At 40.9% G+C, this 15,718-nt stretch overlaps 2 protein-coding genes across 4 annotated transcripts in view; one reads left to right on the top strand and one right to left on the bottom strand.

Moving 5' to 3' along the window:
• The window catches only part of slc44a5b (solute carrier family 44 member 5b), a 29,864-nt gene extending 21,610 nt beyond the window's left edge, over positions 1–8,254 (top strand). The window contains exons 9-22 of one of the 2 annotated variants that reach the window (XM_068725904.1): positions 51–134; positions 258–370; positions 579–710; positions 907–1,006; positions 1,081–1,173; positions 1,543–1,630; positions 2,231–2,493; positions 2,669–2,763; positions 2,851–2,954; positions 3,056–3,129; positions 3,374–3,444; positions 3,946–4,034; positions 4,784–4,868; positions 6,553–8,254. In XM_068725904.1, coding sequence (XP_068582005.1) covers positions 51–134; positions 258–370; positions 579–710; positions 907–1,006; positions 1,081–1,173; positions 1,543–1,630; positions 2,231–2,493; positions 2,669–2,763; positions 2,851–2,954; positions 3,056–3,129; positions 3,374–3,444; positions 3,946–4,034; positions 4,784–4,868; positions 6,553–6,662 — 1,501 coding nt within the window. In that variant the 3' untranslated portion in view covers positions 6,663–8,254. Of the gene's footprint in view, positions 1–50; positions 135–257; positions 371–578; positions 711–906; positions 1,007–1,080; positions 1,174–1,542; positions 1,631–2,230; positions 2,494–2,668; positions 2,764–2,850; positions 2,955–3,055; positions 3,130–3,373; positions 3,445–3,945; positions 4,035–4,783; positions 4,869–5,199; positions 6,504–6,552 lie in introns of those variants that run through there. The other variant, XM_068725903.1, reaches the window with a different exon arrangement.
• Positions 8,255–9,271: 1,017 nt separating this feature from the next.
• Positions 9,272–15,458, bottom strand: LOC137884206 (LIM/homeobox protein Lhx8). Of its 2 annotated transcripts, XM_068725906.1 has the most exons (9): positions 15,378–15,434; positions 14,615–14,692; positions 13,978–14,103; positions 13,684–13,805; positions 12,988–13,208; positions 12,428–12,531; positions 11,743–11,838; positions 10,801–10,990; positions 9,272–9,793 (listed from the first exon to the last, which is right to left on the bottom strand). In XM_068725906.1, the coding sequence occupies exons 2-9, from the start codon at positions 14,681–14,683 to the stop codon at positions 9,717–9,719; spliced, it is 1,005 nt and encodes a 334-aa protein (XP_068582007.1). In that variant the 5' UTR covers positions 14,684–14,692; positions 15,378–15,434; the 3' UTR covers positions 9,272–9,716. The 2 variants fall into 2 exon arrangements, with proteins under 2 accessions (XP_068582007.1, XP_068582006.1); XM_068725905.1 differs by lacking the exon at positions 14,615–14,692 and having other exon boundaries at positions 15,378–15,458.
• Between the last annotated feature and the right edge of the window lie 260 nt (positions 15,459–15,718).

Raw genomic sequence — 15,718 nt, 5'->3', positions numbered from 1 at the left:
ATCTCTCCTCTTCCCACTCGTTCCCTTCTCACCTTGTGACTCCATCACAGAGGTCTCTCCAGTCTGCTGAATGCCAAAGAAGTTGGCATGAAGATCTTTGAGGATTATGCAAATTCCTGGGACTGGATCCTCTTGTAAGAAGGTTTTCACTCTCCTAATGGATGATGTGCTTCTTTATAGAGTGATATAAAAGATGAAACTTAATCAAATGTTTACCCTGTAACTTCAGTACCCAGTATGTGTCTGTGTTGTTGCAGTGGTCTGGTGATCACCATGGTGGTCAGTCTGGCCTTCATCCTCCTGCTGCGCTACACTGCCGGTGTGCTCCTGTGGCTCATTATGTTCGGAGTCATCGCTGCGATCGGCTTTGGTGAGAATTCACCACAGACGGTTGCCTCACATTGCCGGTGGCTACTGTATGCTTTGTACACTTTGTTAGAGATGTTGCCCACATGTTTTCACCTGTCTTAGCCATGTGCTGTGCTGTTGTCATGGCAAACTGTGGCAGATTTAGATGAGTCTTGCCTTACCTGTTGCATCTTTTCCTGACGTTCATTCTTTCTCTCTGCGTCTCTCAGGCATCTGGCACTGCTACTGGGAGTACAGCACTCTGAGCGGGAAGCCCGGCGCTGACGTCGTCATCTCCGATATCGGCTTCCACACCGACTTCAGCATTTATCTTCAGCTCCGCCAAACGTGGCTCATCTTCAGTATGTTGTTATCCACTCTAATGCATTATGTCCCACTGAGATTTGCTCAACCACAATCATATGAATAACATTTTTCCAATCCTTGTAGACGGGAGTTTTTGAAAATGAATCCGTCATTATTTTGAAATGCTAAATTGACATGTTAAAACATATTTGTTGCATTGACTAATAATAAAGCATGTCTTCTGTTTTGTAGTGATCTCGCTCTCTGTGATTGAGGTCATCGTTGTGGTCATACTGATATTTCTGAGGTCGAGGCTGCGCATCGCCATTGCGTTGCTGCAGGAGGGAAGCAGGTAAGTACCAATAGAAGCTCTGTTGACTCCTTAAAGAAGAAATAGTGTTTGACTTTGATCCTTCTTGTTTCTAGGGCCATCAGCTACATCATGTCCACTCTCTTCTACCCCATCATCACCTTTTTCCTTCTGGCCATCTGCATCGCCTACTGGGCCGTCACAGCAGTGTATCCTTACTGCTGCTACGTTGATGAACTGTTTCACTCAGAGAGTTCTGCTGTAGGAACACACTACATCAAGTTCATTAACGTTATCCACGAGGTCTTATATAATAACCTGTGAGTAAACAGACCATGCATCAACATCATCAACCCTATTGGACTAGACAAATAAAACTGAATTTATTTTAATTGTATAGTAATAGAACATGGATAGTGCTTCTTTCACTTGTTTTTGGGAGAAAGCTTGTGCTCTTGTGTCTCAGTGAATCATTTAGAATAGACCTAGCAGCAAAACAGACTCTTTTATCAGCAGTTAGGGATGTGCTGTGTGCATAAAATGTCCCTTTGTGTTGCCCTTAACTAGTCTGTCCTCAGCTTCTTAGCATCGTCGGGTAACGCGGTCTACAAGGTCACAGCTGCTGATGATAAATGCATGTATGCCAACCTCACCTGCAGTCCAAAGGTTAGTCCTCCCCTCTCTTACACAATGAAGTCTGGAGAAATACTGGTGTCACTCATTCTTCATTTTTGTAACCTTGTCATTTCTCCTCCACTTCTTGCTCTGTTAAATACTTCCTGCTCAGTCTGCAATCAATCAAAGTGAATGTAATAGCTTTTCTTATTGCCTACAAGTCAAATGTGATAGCTAGCAGTGAGTTCTTAGAATCAATCTCTAATGCTCTAATGTTAATAGAGTTTGCATTAGTTGCTGACTGCTAAGAACGATTATTTGACAAATGTTATTCATCATTCTGCCTGCCCCCCCCCCCCCCCCCCGGTTTGTTTAAGGTAATGTGAAATTGTGAAATCTAAAAGCTTTTATATGTTATGTGGTCACACAACCTTTTAATATATGCAGGACTACCTCATACATTAGCAAAAATTATTCATTAACGTTCAAAAGTGAGGTACAGTGGAGGATAAAGCCAAGAACAGAAAAGCGACACCACAATTTTTTTCTGTGATTGAGTAGTTTGTCTCACTATGAATTAAGCGTGAAATATTTACTTCAATACGAGATCACAATACTCTCATCTGACTCAAATCTGTTGCTTTCTTTCAGACCTTCAGTCAGAGCAACATGACCAAAGTGTGCCCCGGGTCACAATGCATGTTTGCCTTCTACGGTGGGGAGAGTGTGTACCACCGCTACATCCTGGTCCTCCATCTGTGTAACCTGTTTGTGTTCCTCTGGCTGGTCAACTTCACCATCGCGCTGGGTCAGTGCACCCTGGCAGGGGCCTTCGCCTCCTACTACTGGGCCCTGAAGAAGCCCAACGACATCCCTGCATGCCCCCTCTACTCCTCTTTTAGCCAAGCCATACGGTAAGGACATGTTCTATTGTACCTCTTTACCCCTAAACATGTTTGGTGTGAATATAAGTCAAATTCTGCTTGTCTCATAAATACAGCATTTCTCAATACAAGCAATCTATTGAATCTGCTAAGAATCTTCCGCAAATGTTCCAGTATCAGTTCTATTTGGTTTCTCTTGTCACAGTTACCACACAGGTTCTCTGGCCTTCGGTTCTCTGATCCTCGCTGTGGTGCAGATTATCCGAGTGGTACTAGAGTACCTGGATCACAAACTGAAAGGTAAACTGTGACTCTTAAAACACAAAATCGTACACAATTTGATGGTTATTTCAAACGCGATGTTGATAATTGACGATTTTTCCGCAGGTTCCCAAAACAAATGTGCTCGATTTGTGTTTTGCTGCCTCAAATGCTGCTTCTGGTGCCTGGAACGTTTCATCAAGTTCATAAACAGAAACGCATACATTATGGTGAGTTTAAGAAACCTCTGATTTATTGCAAATATCTGTTTTTAGTTGGCTTGGCTTGTTTCTCAACGTTTCATTACTCTCTACTTTTCTCTCGCCAACAGATAGCAATATACGGAAAGAGCTTCTGCACCTCTTCCAAGGACGCTTTCTTCCTCTTGATGAGGAACGTTATTCGGTAAGCCCTCTCTTGTAGATCCGTTTGCTAAAATAAGGTCAGAGTATAGATTATTAACTAAGCCAGGCTAAGACAAAAAGATTTGTAGGTTTGCTTATAACTCTGTGAAGCAATCAGGATGTGTGTTTTGAGCATTGAACCTTTTTGCTTGTTAGCATTCTCGACGTGTATTTAATGGCGTCTCAGTGTGTGACATTGCCTGCCTCTCTCTCCTCCACTCTGGCTGTTCTCTCCTCCTCTGTAGGGTGGCTGTCCTGGACAAGGTGACAGACTTTCTGCTCTTCTTGGGGAAACTGCTTATTTCAGGAAGTGTTGGTGAGTTTCATGTCCCCTGCAGTCTGTGAAGTGACAGACGGGATGAGATATCCTCCTGAATGTTAGCTGGATGATGAATCGTCTCACTCCCAGTTATTTCTCCTGTGCACATCCTCACATACTCTTATTTCCGCTCGAGTTTAAATTTACTGTTGCAAAGGTCGTCTGCTGCTCTGTGAAAATGATTTAAATCTCTTACATTCAATTAATCCTAGTAGTTGCCCTTGCAAATCCCTGTACAGTAAATATTGAGCTATTTGTCCTCAGGTTTCACTAATGTAAGATTTATTGATCTAAATGTAGCAGAACAAGTATGTGTGCTCTTAAGGCTTTAATGTTTCCCCTTTCAACCAGTTTTTAAAGAGCTTTTTAGGATGATTTGTGCTGCTTGCTGTCGGAAACCCCCCTGTTGATTCATCCAAGAATCCTTTATGTATTTATGTTTGGTCTTTAAAGGTTTATAAAGGAACCATTTCAAGGCTTTTTTTTATGTTTTTTCAGGTGTTCTGGCATTTTTCTTCTTCACACGTAAAATACCTGTCATTCAAGAGGAGGTGCCATCCCTGAATTACTCCTGGGTCCCACTTCTGGTAAGGAATTCAAAATGTGGGCTTTTTAACGCGTAATTGTACCAGCAATAACAACTGAGACTGAACCCTAGGTTCTTTGTGAGGTGGAGGTATGTTTGTATTCAGACTTGGACTACTCACTCTGCACACAACAGATTTCGTCCAGACGCTCGGGGGTGCTCAGTTTTACTCAGAACCTTCCTTCCTCTATGTTGTGTCTCTGGCTCAGCCTTCATCTTTTAAATAGAGTGCTTGTGTAATTGTGTTTTGTTTAAATAACTGTAGAGATACATTACAAGGCTGCTGGAGCAACAGTATGAAAAGTTATTCTGCTTTTTTTCCACTGGTGTTAAAATATATGTATTATAGTATTTATTATTCATATAGCTTATCTTCCGCCTTTACATTTGTCACATTTTTTGCAAAGCATGACTGATTCAATTTAATAATTTAGAACTGATTTAAAATGAAGCCTTCTAAATGTGTAAGTAGTTTTGTTTCTTGGTGACTCTGCTCATTTCCATGAAGACCTGCAGGTAGGCCTCCTCCTCCATGACAACATGTCTAACGCCTCACCTGTCCCCACAACAGAGACAACACACACTTCCTGGTGTTACGTGTGAGGGATGACGTTTGTCTCTGTGGCGTAGATTACAATGGTCACTGGGTTTCATCTTTTTTTTCTTAATTGTGGGAAGTGACGCCACGTCAGATGGCATAATAAAACACGTTGACGGTGTAGACTGACTTCGACCTGTTGATTCTTCCAGACGGTGATATTTGGATCCTACATGATTGCACATGGCTTTTTTAACGTCTATGCGATGTGTGTGGACACGTTGTTCCTGTGCTTTTGTAAGTATGCTGGGGTTTTCGTTCAGTAATTTACATGACACAATGTGAAAGTATGACTACTTGTAATGAGCGCTGCTACGATGGTTAAAGATCAAATGTCTAGTAGCTCGTCAGCTGCTAAATTTAACTCCTTCCTTCTTTAAAACTGACCCTAAATGACAACTGAAGCTGGCTCCCGCTCACTCGGCTCTCTTAATTCCTGCACGGCCTTTTTGAGTATTTATCTCTACTAAGTCTCTGCTTTGCTTTCTCTTTCTGGCTATCACTCTGTGTGCTCTTCCTGCTCTTCCTGCTCCCCCTGTCCTCCGCTGTGCCGGCTACCTGGTCTCAGGTGAAGACCTGGAGAGGAACGACGGTTCTCCCTCCAGGCCTTACTACATGTCTCCTGGCCTGCACAAGATCCTGCGCAAAGGAGAGGAGGGTGCCAAATTATGCGCTGCCTCCTGAGCGACGTGCAGACTTTTTTTTTTTTTTTTTTTAATTGAACTCTCTCACTCACTTCTCCATATCTACTGTAAGTGTGAGGGGTCCGGACGTTCGAGAGCGAGTACTGTAGGGCTAAGCATCAAAACTGGACGCATCCCGGCCTGGTCGGGGATGGTCTTGACATAAAAGGACACGCTTTTACTTCAGTTCCTCCCAGAAAAAGGCTCGGGGGACTAGAAAAGACCAGTTTACTTCCTCTCTTGAGCCAAACTCAGATACTTGCCTTTTTTTCTGCCACGCTTATTTTCCTTTCCTTCTCTGTATTCTCTGCTGACCTCTGCCTTACTGAGAGGGTACGTGTCAACTCGCAGGACGGACGCACAGACCGAGATGAATATGATAAGAGCATTTTTGCATTAAACAAACTTAAAGGACCTTAAGATGTACAGATGCCACTGATGGACTACGGCGTATGGCCTCACCATGAAAAAGAGGCGGCGTTACGGAACACCCTCTTGTCGCACTTTGGTCTTCTCGTGTGAAATCATGTTTTGTATGCACTTTCACATATGGGAAGAGAACCATGTGATTTATTTCCTCTGTCGAGCATGATTATGTTGCTGGCTGTTGATGTTTACCATCGGTTTTATAGGTTGCTTTGATCCACCGTATTTATACTAACACTAACGCACACATCCAAAAATAGTGTGTAATTCTGCACTTAGCGAAAACAGGTTTCTCTGATTTTTCATCATTAAGGAAAAAAAGGTCGCAATCATTCCCATCATGCTCATAAACGTACTGTAAACCAGAGACTTTGTGGGAGGTCAAGACTTCAAAAGACATTTCATGGTTTTTGCTTAGAATCTGAACAGAACCTGACAGTTTTCAGGACACTTCTGAATGCAGCCACTAGTTTATGTGCCTAGTTGTGAAGAAAAAAAAAAAGATGTTCCTCTGAATCTGTGGTTTTAGCCCCAACACCAGGAACCTTTTGCGATACAGTTTATATAAGGATGTCAAAGCCATTTTTGGTAATTTTTTTATTGGATGGTTCGGATGTATTGCTGTTTTAATACTAAGTATACTACACGCATCTATCTGGAGGTTATTCAGTGTTCTTTTTGTATAGGAGCATTTTTTTATCAATGAAATCCAATGAAAAATGTGAATAAATTGTTTTGGAATAAACATAAATGTTTTAAGTATTGTCCAGTGCATCTGAGATTTAATCTTTGTCGCCACTGCTGCCTCCTAGTGTGGGATCTGGAGGCGAACGACGGCTCTCCCCACCGGCCCTTCTACATGGACAAAACCTTGATGAATATCGTCAACAAGAAAAACGTTCAGACGCCCGGCAGGAGATAGAGGAAAGACCAAAGAAACGCTCGAGAGCAAAGCATGGTACATGTGGCAGTAAGCATTTTGCCAAATGTATTTGAAGTGTACACAAGTTGCAACTGTACACTATAATGGACTAACTAACTCTATACTAATGATTTATGGACTTGATATTTAGTTTGTATTTATAGCTCACTAGTTTGTATACAAAAGTATTTTTATTGGATGGTGTACAATGTCACACCAAGTTCTTGTAAATATATAGTTTTTTATGTTATAGTTATAACAGACATATATTGATATGTATAGTTTTATACAGCCACAGTCATACTTCACACTAAGTTCCTATTGGAATGAGTGATTTCTTTCTTTATTGAGATTGTGGTAAATGTCATTTAATATCTTGTAGTTGCTGGTTTTCACCACTTAGTGGCGCCATTCATCACCAGACGTTTTATGTGTACAGTTGTTGAGATGTGAATGCTACAGCTGACTGAACTAGTTCTTCCATGAAATGGTCAAACGCCAGCTCACCTGTGTATTGTGTTATCACAGTTTTTGACCTCATATTGTCTCACATTGAGAAACGTATTTGCGTCCACTGTTTATATATTTAACTGCCAAGGAGCAGTTCACAGTGCTTCACTCTTTAAGTGCCTTTTTGTCTCAGAAACTCCACATTGAGGGTCTAATTGCATCCTGCAGCTACATAATTTACATTTGAAGATGCTTTTAATTGTTGACATTTTTATAGAACTTGTTGAAGGGATACTCAGCAGCCAGCGATGGCTTTTCACTGTTAGGGCTATGAATGGAAGGTGAAGCATGAGGAATGTTGTGTTTGGTGCTTTGGAAGCACGTCACACGACCATAAAGTCACAGGTTTATTCTCAGCTGCAGCAAAGAACACAGAACCTTGACGTGTTACTCGTGCTTACCATTACGTTGAGTGCTCTTAAAGTGATACTCTCCCAGGTTTGAGATGTTTCTATGATCCTTTTTGTGTTTAATACCCAGCATAAACAACCACTGTGCTCCCTATGAAGTACGACACTTCAGTCTTTGCTTCTGCCAAGATAGATCTGGGTAGAGTATCACCTTAATTCTGAGGATTGAACAAAACATAACGGCAACATTTCTTGTCGAAGTCGTGAACTTCAGTTTAAACAACGTTAAATTGTTTCATCACTGTTGCTCATGGTGTTGATCCAAAGTGGAGCTGGTCCATGGGAAGTATTGTTGCGTTACTAAAGTGTTATTCGACCAGAACCTTTTCTGTTTATCAGGTTGTGTTTTTGTATTTTTTTATTTACCGTTTTCACATTGTTGCTTTTTTACGTCAAAGCACATTTCTGGCTTCAGACATGCAACACAACTGATGTCAGTTTGAATGTTGGTATTACTGGTGAGCCACTAGTGTGGACGATGCAGTCTCTTTGACCACATTTTTGATTAGTTGATGCAATCCTGTTGGGGATGCAGCCGTTTTTAGTTTTTTGTCCTTGAATCAGAATCTGGAAACTCTGGAGAAAGTTCTCTGCAAAGAGGTTTGATTTGCAGGTTTGGACGTCACCACCTTGTTGGTAAAATGACTGATGAAATAAATGAGTGGTACAGCTGCTGTGTCCTTGTGTTTCACAGACTTCAAACTTCCGCTGGTGTTTTCCTTTTTTCCCTGAATGGATCCATGCGTCACTTGAAATGATGTTCGCTTTCAGATCCTTGAGATGTGACTCATGCTTGTATCTTCGTGGCGTGTTTGTCAAACCTGAGAATCGGCCCTCACGGGGGCCTCAGAGTGACAGCGCCGCTCTCACTCCTGCCTCCATCTGAGCTGAACACGCTGGGACACGCACCATGTAACCATTCAGTAAAAGCAAAACAACTGTGCCTGTGTATTTGAAAGGAGAGAAATGATGCATGTAGCGCTCAGTGTGGCACATTACCAGTGAGTATACGCATGTTGTTGTTCCTTTTGTTTATACTGAATAACTACACCGGTAGAATTGTGGATCTTTATGGTCATGGTTCAGGTTTTTAGTTTCATTCCCATGAGGGTGAATACCTGAGATCTGATAAGTGAAGTAAAAAGTGGTTTTATATTCCTTCCCCCTCCCTCGCATGTCTGTAAATTAGATTCTTTTGGTCAACCACAGTCAACAAGTAGACACAAGTAAATCTGCTCTCCTCGCTAGAACCTGCATCAGTTTTCTTACCGCAGACTCTTAAAAGTGAAACTCTGGAGACGCAGCGCTCAAACCTGTCAATACTCCAACCGCTTTTATTTATTTTGGCTCATTTGTGCAGAAAGCTGACAGGATAAATGCCTCTGTCATATATTTATTTATATAGTAAAGGTTGCATGTGTTTCCAGCAGAGTATATTGTATTTAAATAGTAGATGTTTTGTTATTTCTGTTTTAATCAATAAATAGTTTTTTGTTTTTTTTACAATGCATGTACTTTGTTGCCAAATTTTGAAAATGCACAATCAGCTCTAACCACTGCAGCATGTCCGCTGTCACCGGATCACTAGATATCTGTTTTCATTCATTCAGCGCAGGTTTGTGAAATTAGACATTTATTTTACAAAACAGACTTCACATACAATAAATAAATTAAATTGCAATATCCAAACACTGTTATATAAACAATTTCAAGTTCACCTTCATAATGATTTGACATTTTGGGTCATTTTGGTGTCTTTGACTCAGAGTAGCACGGTCAAACTGTGTCACCAACTACACAAACAAATATAAATCTATGATGTCATATGTCACAATCCAATGATGTACACTGAAACTTTTCCATTTTCACATTATACAGTACAAATTATAGTCATCCATGATACGGCGAGTTAAGTGTTTTCAAAGAAGGTCAACATGTAATGAATTACTGGCCGTTCAAGAAAAGGAAACGTTTTATGGTTCACTTGAAATTAATTCATATTTACCATGAAGATCTGAATACTGCGGCCGCTAATGACGGCCGACCGCTGGTGGATGACTGAGGCTGCTGCGTGTGTGTGCGTGTGTGTGTGTGTGCGTGTGTGTGTGTGTGTGTGAGAAAGAGAGAGAGCAGCTCAGGCGTGAGACACAGGCAGGGAGGTCATGGCGTGGGCCGGCAGCAGCGGTTGAAACATGGATGGAGGGGAGTGTACTGTGGGCAAGCACAGAGAGCACTGGAGTCATTACAGTTTCCAAAAATTATATTAATATTTACAAATATATATATATATATATATATATATATATATATATAATTTTAATTTAGACATCATTCATTTTCAAAAAATAAATGTCCATTTTTCTAGCAGTTGTAATTGTGAAAGCTTTTATTTTTTCTATTAAAACTCCTGGTGACTTGTAGTATTTTCCTTAAAAATACAGAAAGTGACAAATTATAATTATCATTATTATTATTATATATTTGTAGAAGCAGCAACACTGGTTTGCATCATGAGCAGTGATGTGCACTGTGGCCTTCCGGACGGACATCTTTTTCGATGTTCATCCTATAACCCATAGGCAACCTTAGGCCAAGACCCGCCCTGCTCTGCCTCTGATTGGCTGCTACTCATTGCCTAGAATTTGTTAGGTTTATTCCTGAAGATTGGTGGAAAATTCGTAGGGTTGATGATGAGGTGGTGGACGAATTACAATGACCTGATTATGGGAGGAAAAATGTTTGTAAATAATGTTGCTCTGCACGTTGCCTATATGGATGGTATGAAATGACAGAACCATTGGAGATTTAAATTTTGATGTAGTGTCATAATTAAACTGTTTTTGTTTTTAAACTGTAACATTAAAATGTTAAACTGGCACCACATGTCAAAAATGTTGCCGACCCCTGCTGTAACCTGATACTTTAGAAAAATCACCAATGCTCTCAACCTTAGAATAGACTTTTAAAATGTTACTTAAATAACCTAAAAACATCAGCAAATAACTTAACGCTTATCTGTTTCTCTGACTCACTCTCTTCAGAGCCAAAGGTTCAATCACATAAAGAAGGAGATCATGAGGCGACCTTCATTAGTGCCTTTTGTTAGTCGCAATACTTAAGATATAGTTAAATTGAAATAAGCCATAACAATATAATATTTCAAATGTTAAAATAGGAATTTGTCATATAGTAAAAATCATGAAAAGGCTGGGGCTCACTGTCTATGAAGGAGTGTAGCGCAGAGAGCATTGATCCCTCCGGGCCACCGTACGCTGTGTACTGCAGCTCCTCGGGGGTCAGGGTGGGCTGGGAGAGCCGGCTGGACTGCAGTGAGCTCATGGGGGTGCTGGAGGTGTGGTTGGGGCTCACGTGCTTCTTGTGGCGCGCTCTGCAGTTTTGGAACCAGACCTGTACGGGACGAGGAGGGATACGTTTGGTCGTAACAAGCCGTGACAGAAGCATCCATCGTCACAAAGCACAGAGATGATTAGTGTGGGGTTTACGATCGCCTGTAATCCGTACGAGCTTTTATCTCTCAGCCAAGAAATCTCATGCTGTGACAGTGGAGGAGTCACTTCTGCCCCCGGTGAGGAAAACCATCGTCACTATCAGACCATTGGAAACTGTCTCACAACCGTTCATTTAAAGCTGTGCGACTGGAACCACAGCTCCGTAAACTAAATAACCTTACAGAGAGTTTGCCACTACTTATGTTAAAACACTCCCATTGTGTGGCTTCAGAGGAAATTGAGGTACTTTGTACATAACAGTTACTTTGTCAATTCATATTTTTATATTTGAAATACAATGCACTGCTGTGGATCAAACTGTCCAGCATAATTTAAAGTATTTAAAACTATAGCTTCACCTCAAGCAGCTATTTTAAAATGCACAATAATACATCAATAATCATAAACCAATAATGCATCATAGTATGGATGATGTGCAAAGCTGGCTATTCACATACAAAACATTTAAATAAGGTTTTACACAAACAAGTATTATTTTAAAGCATAAACAAGTATGTTTAATGCTATAATTTATGTTTTCTTCTGGTTTTGTACATGTTTAACCAGCATATAGTGGTTATGTTTAACTCTCTCCTCTCTCTAAGTAGGAGGATCATACTGTAGATTACATCATCCATTTCCTCCACTGACCTGTATGACTCTTCGACTGAGGCCCGTCTGCTCCGCCAGCTTCTGCAGCGTTTGGGCATCGGGGTTGTTGTCCTGAGCAAACTGTCCCTGCATCACCTGCATGTTCAGAGGTAAAAGAACGCGATTGAAACATCACACAGGGTTACTTTGTTGTCACGTGAGGAAATGCCTGTTTAACTGCTGTGTGGAGATTTGACCAAGGTTATCTGTATCACAAGCACTGCTGTTAATAAATAATACATGTATTTATACAGATTTATACATGTGAATAAAAAAAACACTGAACAGGAAATAAAAAAATGGGTAATTTTGGACATTAATTTATAGCGTTCTGAACAATACAACATAATTATAATTATTAAGTGAGGAAAAACTGTAAAAGAAGGCTATTCTTTTAAAGCCAGCATCCTTGTTTGTGGCATTCTGCCTGCATCACGTCTGTTTTATTAAAATAAATGCTGTACTACATTTATAAAAGTTTATTAAAATGTACACCTTATTTTAGTTTTACCCTGTAACTTAAATCTTAATTACACAAATTTGTAATTATAATGAAATAACACAACAGGATGGGGCTAGTGTGTTTTTAGGCTCAGTTATTTAGGCCATAAATGACAGAATAATTCTATTATGTATATTTTATTATGTATCTATCTGTCGGTTTTATGTGAGGATGGAGGTTGACCTGCAGCTGGTCGGCAGTGAAGCTGGTCCGTGCTCTCTTGGAGGGTTTGGGCTGGTTAATCTCCTGCTCAGTGGGCACAGCCCCCTCCATGTTAACATTGTTTCCTGCAACAAGAGCAGATATTCAGATTAAAACAAATTGAAATGTTCAGCACAGAATTAAGAAATCTGTTTATTTGAAATACAGTATATTTTAAACCTGTTAAATAAAAAATAAACCAAGCCATTAAAAATGTCTGGGACAAGTTCACTTTAATTTTAAATAGATTCTCACGACATGATATAGGGCCTACATGTTGGAAAACCACTGTGTGTTCAGATTAGGCCTTTTTAATACATTTCATCTCAAATTGCATTAGTTTAAAAATCTGAGTTTTGTGATGCATATATATTTTTTTCTTTTAAAGATAAAAGGAAATATTGTGTCTTTTTATGTCAAAATATAACAGATCTGGAGGAACATACTCATAAGTAATTTAAGTTACTCTTCCGGCCTCCAATTGGAAATGACTTCAAGTAAAAACAAGAGTGTTTCAGCGGACACCGGGCCGGCCGGCTCACCCTTCTCCACGGCCCGCTTGAGGTTGTCCAGCATGCAGTCGTAGTGGACCCTGCAGAGCACCTTCTCCTCCACCAGAGCGAACTCCTCCCCGGTGGACAGCTGCCTCTTACAGGAGAAGCAGGCGAAGCAGGCCAGGTGGTACACGTTGCCCTTAGCCCGGCGGACCCAGTCTGTGGAGTGGATGTTCCGGCCGCAGCACGCGCACCAGGTGCCGAATCTTCTGCAGGTGAAGGTCACGCAAATTAGACACCCGCATGCTGAAGCTGACCCGAGGGCGTTTAAAGGCATCTTTATTTTGAACTTTTTTATCCAGCAGAATAAGTCTAGAATTGAACCTGGACCACTGGATAAACACTCTGACATGCAGCTGCCTTTGTTAAATTTTGAGATAAAGTAGTCCGTGTTAAATGGAATTAGTCAAAGAGCAATAGTCTCGTCTCCTCGTATAGAAGTCATACATCCTTTGCTCAGCAACATTTTGTTTGGAATTAAAATAAAGATAAAACAAAAAAAGTTTTAAAAAATATCCAGCTCAAAGCAAAGTGAAATGTCAAGTCTTGCGACTGTTATTATTGCAATTAATATTCCTCAATATGCATTATAATATATTAATTATTAAGCGCTTCTTTAAATTATTTCGTTCCGATAGCTGTGGTTGTCGTTTGAGCTGCGCTGATAACAGTCGATGCACATACCTAAAGTAATCCAGTTTACAGAACACCTCTTTCTCTTTGATGTAGCAGCTCGTGTGGCTGCCAAGTGAGGTTTGGCACACGCTGCAGGAGAGACAGCGCACATGCCAGCACAAGTCGTTAACCTAAAGCAGAGACGGGATCAATTTAAATCAGCAGAAGTCAATCACGGTGTAAGGTCTGTATGGATACCTGCGCGTGCCTTAAAACTCAAAGACATCCAAAAGCAACCGAGAAAAAAAACTCATGATCCAAAATTTAAAAAAAGCAGTCCTTGGAAAAAAAAAAAGTGTTTACCTTTAATAAATATTTATCCACAATTTCCCCGTTGCAGCTCGCACACACAGCTCTGCCTAACAGAGGTGCCGATGCCATCGCCTGCAGCGACGACGCGTCCTCATCCAAAACTTCCACCGGCGCGCCCTGAGGGGATCAGACGTGCGGTTAGAAAATTATGCGCGTCCACCCCGTACATACGGTACAGTGTAGCCTAAACAGCATACATAACGTGTTTGAACTCAGCTCACCAACTTCATGAAAAACTGTAAAAAAAAAAAAAGAAAAAACTCAGATTCTAGTTTTTCTGGCTCAACACAATTTGATTAAATATGTGTCAATATGTTATCTTAAAACGTGATAAATAAAGTTAGTTTACAGAATAATATTAGAAGCTGTTATCACTAACTGAATGACAACCCTAACCCTAAATCAAACTGAATTTGTCTCACTCGTTGCCTAATTAGCTAAAATAAAGTTAGCTGATCTTAGATGCTGATTTTAGGTCTATCAGAAATATTCTTCATATTTGCCGAAAGTGTTTTCATTTTGTTGTCCACAGTCAAGAATATGTCAAACTGTATCCGTCAATAAAAAAAACACAATGGCCTCTCGTTCGCCCTCGACCTGTTTTGGAGAATAGGTTTTTAGTTCCTACCATAATGTCTCTCCTGTCCTCAGTGCATTTGTCTAGCAGCTCTTCGTCTCCTTTGCAATCTTCGCACATGACGAGAAGCTACACGTTGGGAAGAGGATGCAGGTCTGTCAGACGGTCGCAGCTGCCTTAAATGCCCCCCGCGCCATCCCATAAATATCATGCCTTTCACTTTTCACCATGACAACGCGGACGATTACCACAATGACATTTAAAAGAGAAGGATCGCCATTACGTACATAAACAGACAACACTTGAGCTAATACTTATCCTTATGTGCATTATGTTCTTGAGATCTGCATTTGTGAGCCAGCAACTGCTCGCTTGCATGCGCGCGCGCGCTGTGGTTAAACACCCCTCCGACGCACCAATTTCACGTGTCAATCAGAAACAAAACAGCGCGAGGTCTCGGGGTGGGAAAAGGGGTTTGATTTTTTTAATAACAGCAATTAAAAAGGCTAAGTTCGCCACAAACGTCTACCCGGGGCAACCAAAAGGTGAAGAGGTCTCATTAACTACTTGAGTTTTTAATTGCAGAATTCAGGGGAGGGGTAATTTTCTTCGACATTTCTTAAAATTGTGAAAATACTGAGCTGTCAGCCTGTGGAGGGCCGGCTACACCGACTTTACTGGAAGCCCACTTTAATTTAATTGGCAAAGCAATTTCGATTAGTATTTATTTAATCTGCGACTCGGTTTTACGCACCGACTGACTCACACCTCGACCTGCTGATGACAACGTCCGTCTTTCATTTGCATGACTCACCTCATCGTTGGACAACAGAAATCCGTTTTCTGTCTCGTTAACGACGCAACACTCTACTTTGACTTCACTTTTCCAGCGCATGTCTGAGTCCAGGAGTGTGAGGCTTCCCCAGTTTCAAAGTAAAAGTGCTGTTATTCTTTCTCTCTCCTCCAGGATTCCTCTGTGTGTCTGTGTGAGCTGCTTCCAGAGGGCGGACCATAATTCCTATTTCCCTGTCCTCTGTGGCCGCGCCTCCCTTTTGGGAAATAAACTTATTGTGAGATTTGAGGGTTTGGGGAAATAATGCAAAGTCTTGTCATTGTTTTCTATTGTTATTGATATTTACTGATCCATTTCTCATT

The sequence above is a fragment of the Cebidichthys violaceus genome, unplaced genomic scaffold (assembly GCF_023349555.1).
Source record: "Cebidichthys violaceus isolate CVI_PGR_0920_01 unplaced genomic scaffold, fCebVio1.0.p SCAF_37, whole genome shotgun sequence".
NCBI classification, from domain to species: Eukaryota; Metazoa; Chordata; class Actinopteri; order Perciformes; family Stichaeidae; genus Cebidichthys; species Cebidichthys violaceus.
The sequence above is the reverse complement of the archived record's forward strand: the minus strand, read 5'-3'. Positions and strand labels throughout refer to the sequence as shown.

What these genes read in the sequence shown, in the direction of transcription:
- LOC137884206 (XM_068725905.1), bottom strand. Translation starts at nt 15,458, where the DNA reads ATGCGCTGGAAAAGTGAAGTCAAAGTAGAGTGTTGCGTCGTTAACGAG. An exon ending in TCAGTCGAAGAGTCATACAG is followed by an intron (nt 10,991 to 11,742) that starts GTCAGTGGAGGA and finishes CGTCCCGTACAG; the next exon opens with GTCTGGTTCCAAAACTGCAG. An exon ending in GCTACACTCCTTCATAGACA is followed by an intron (nt 9,794 to 10,800) that starts GTGAGCCCCAGC and finishes GCTTGCCCACAG; the next exon opens with TACACTCCCCTCCATCCATG.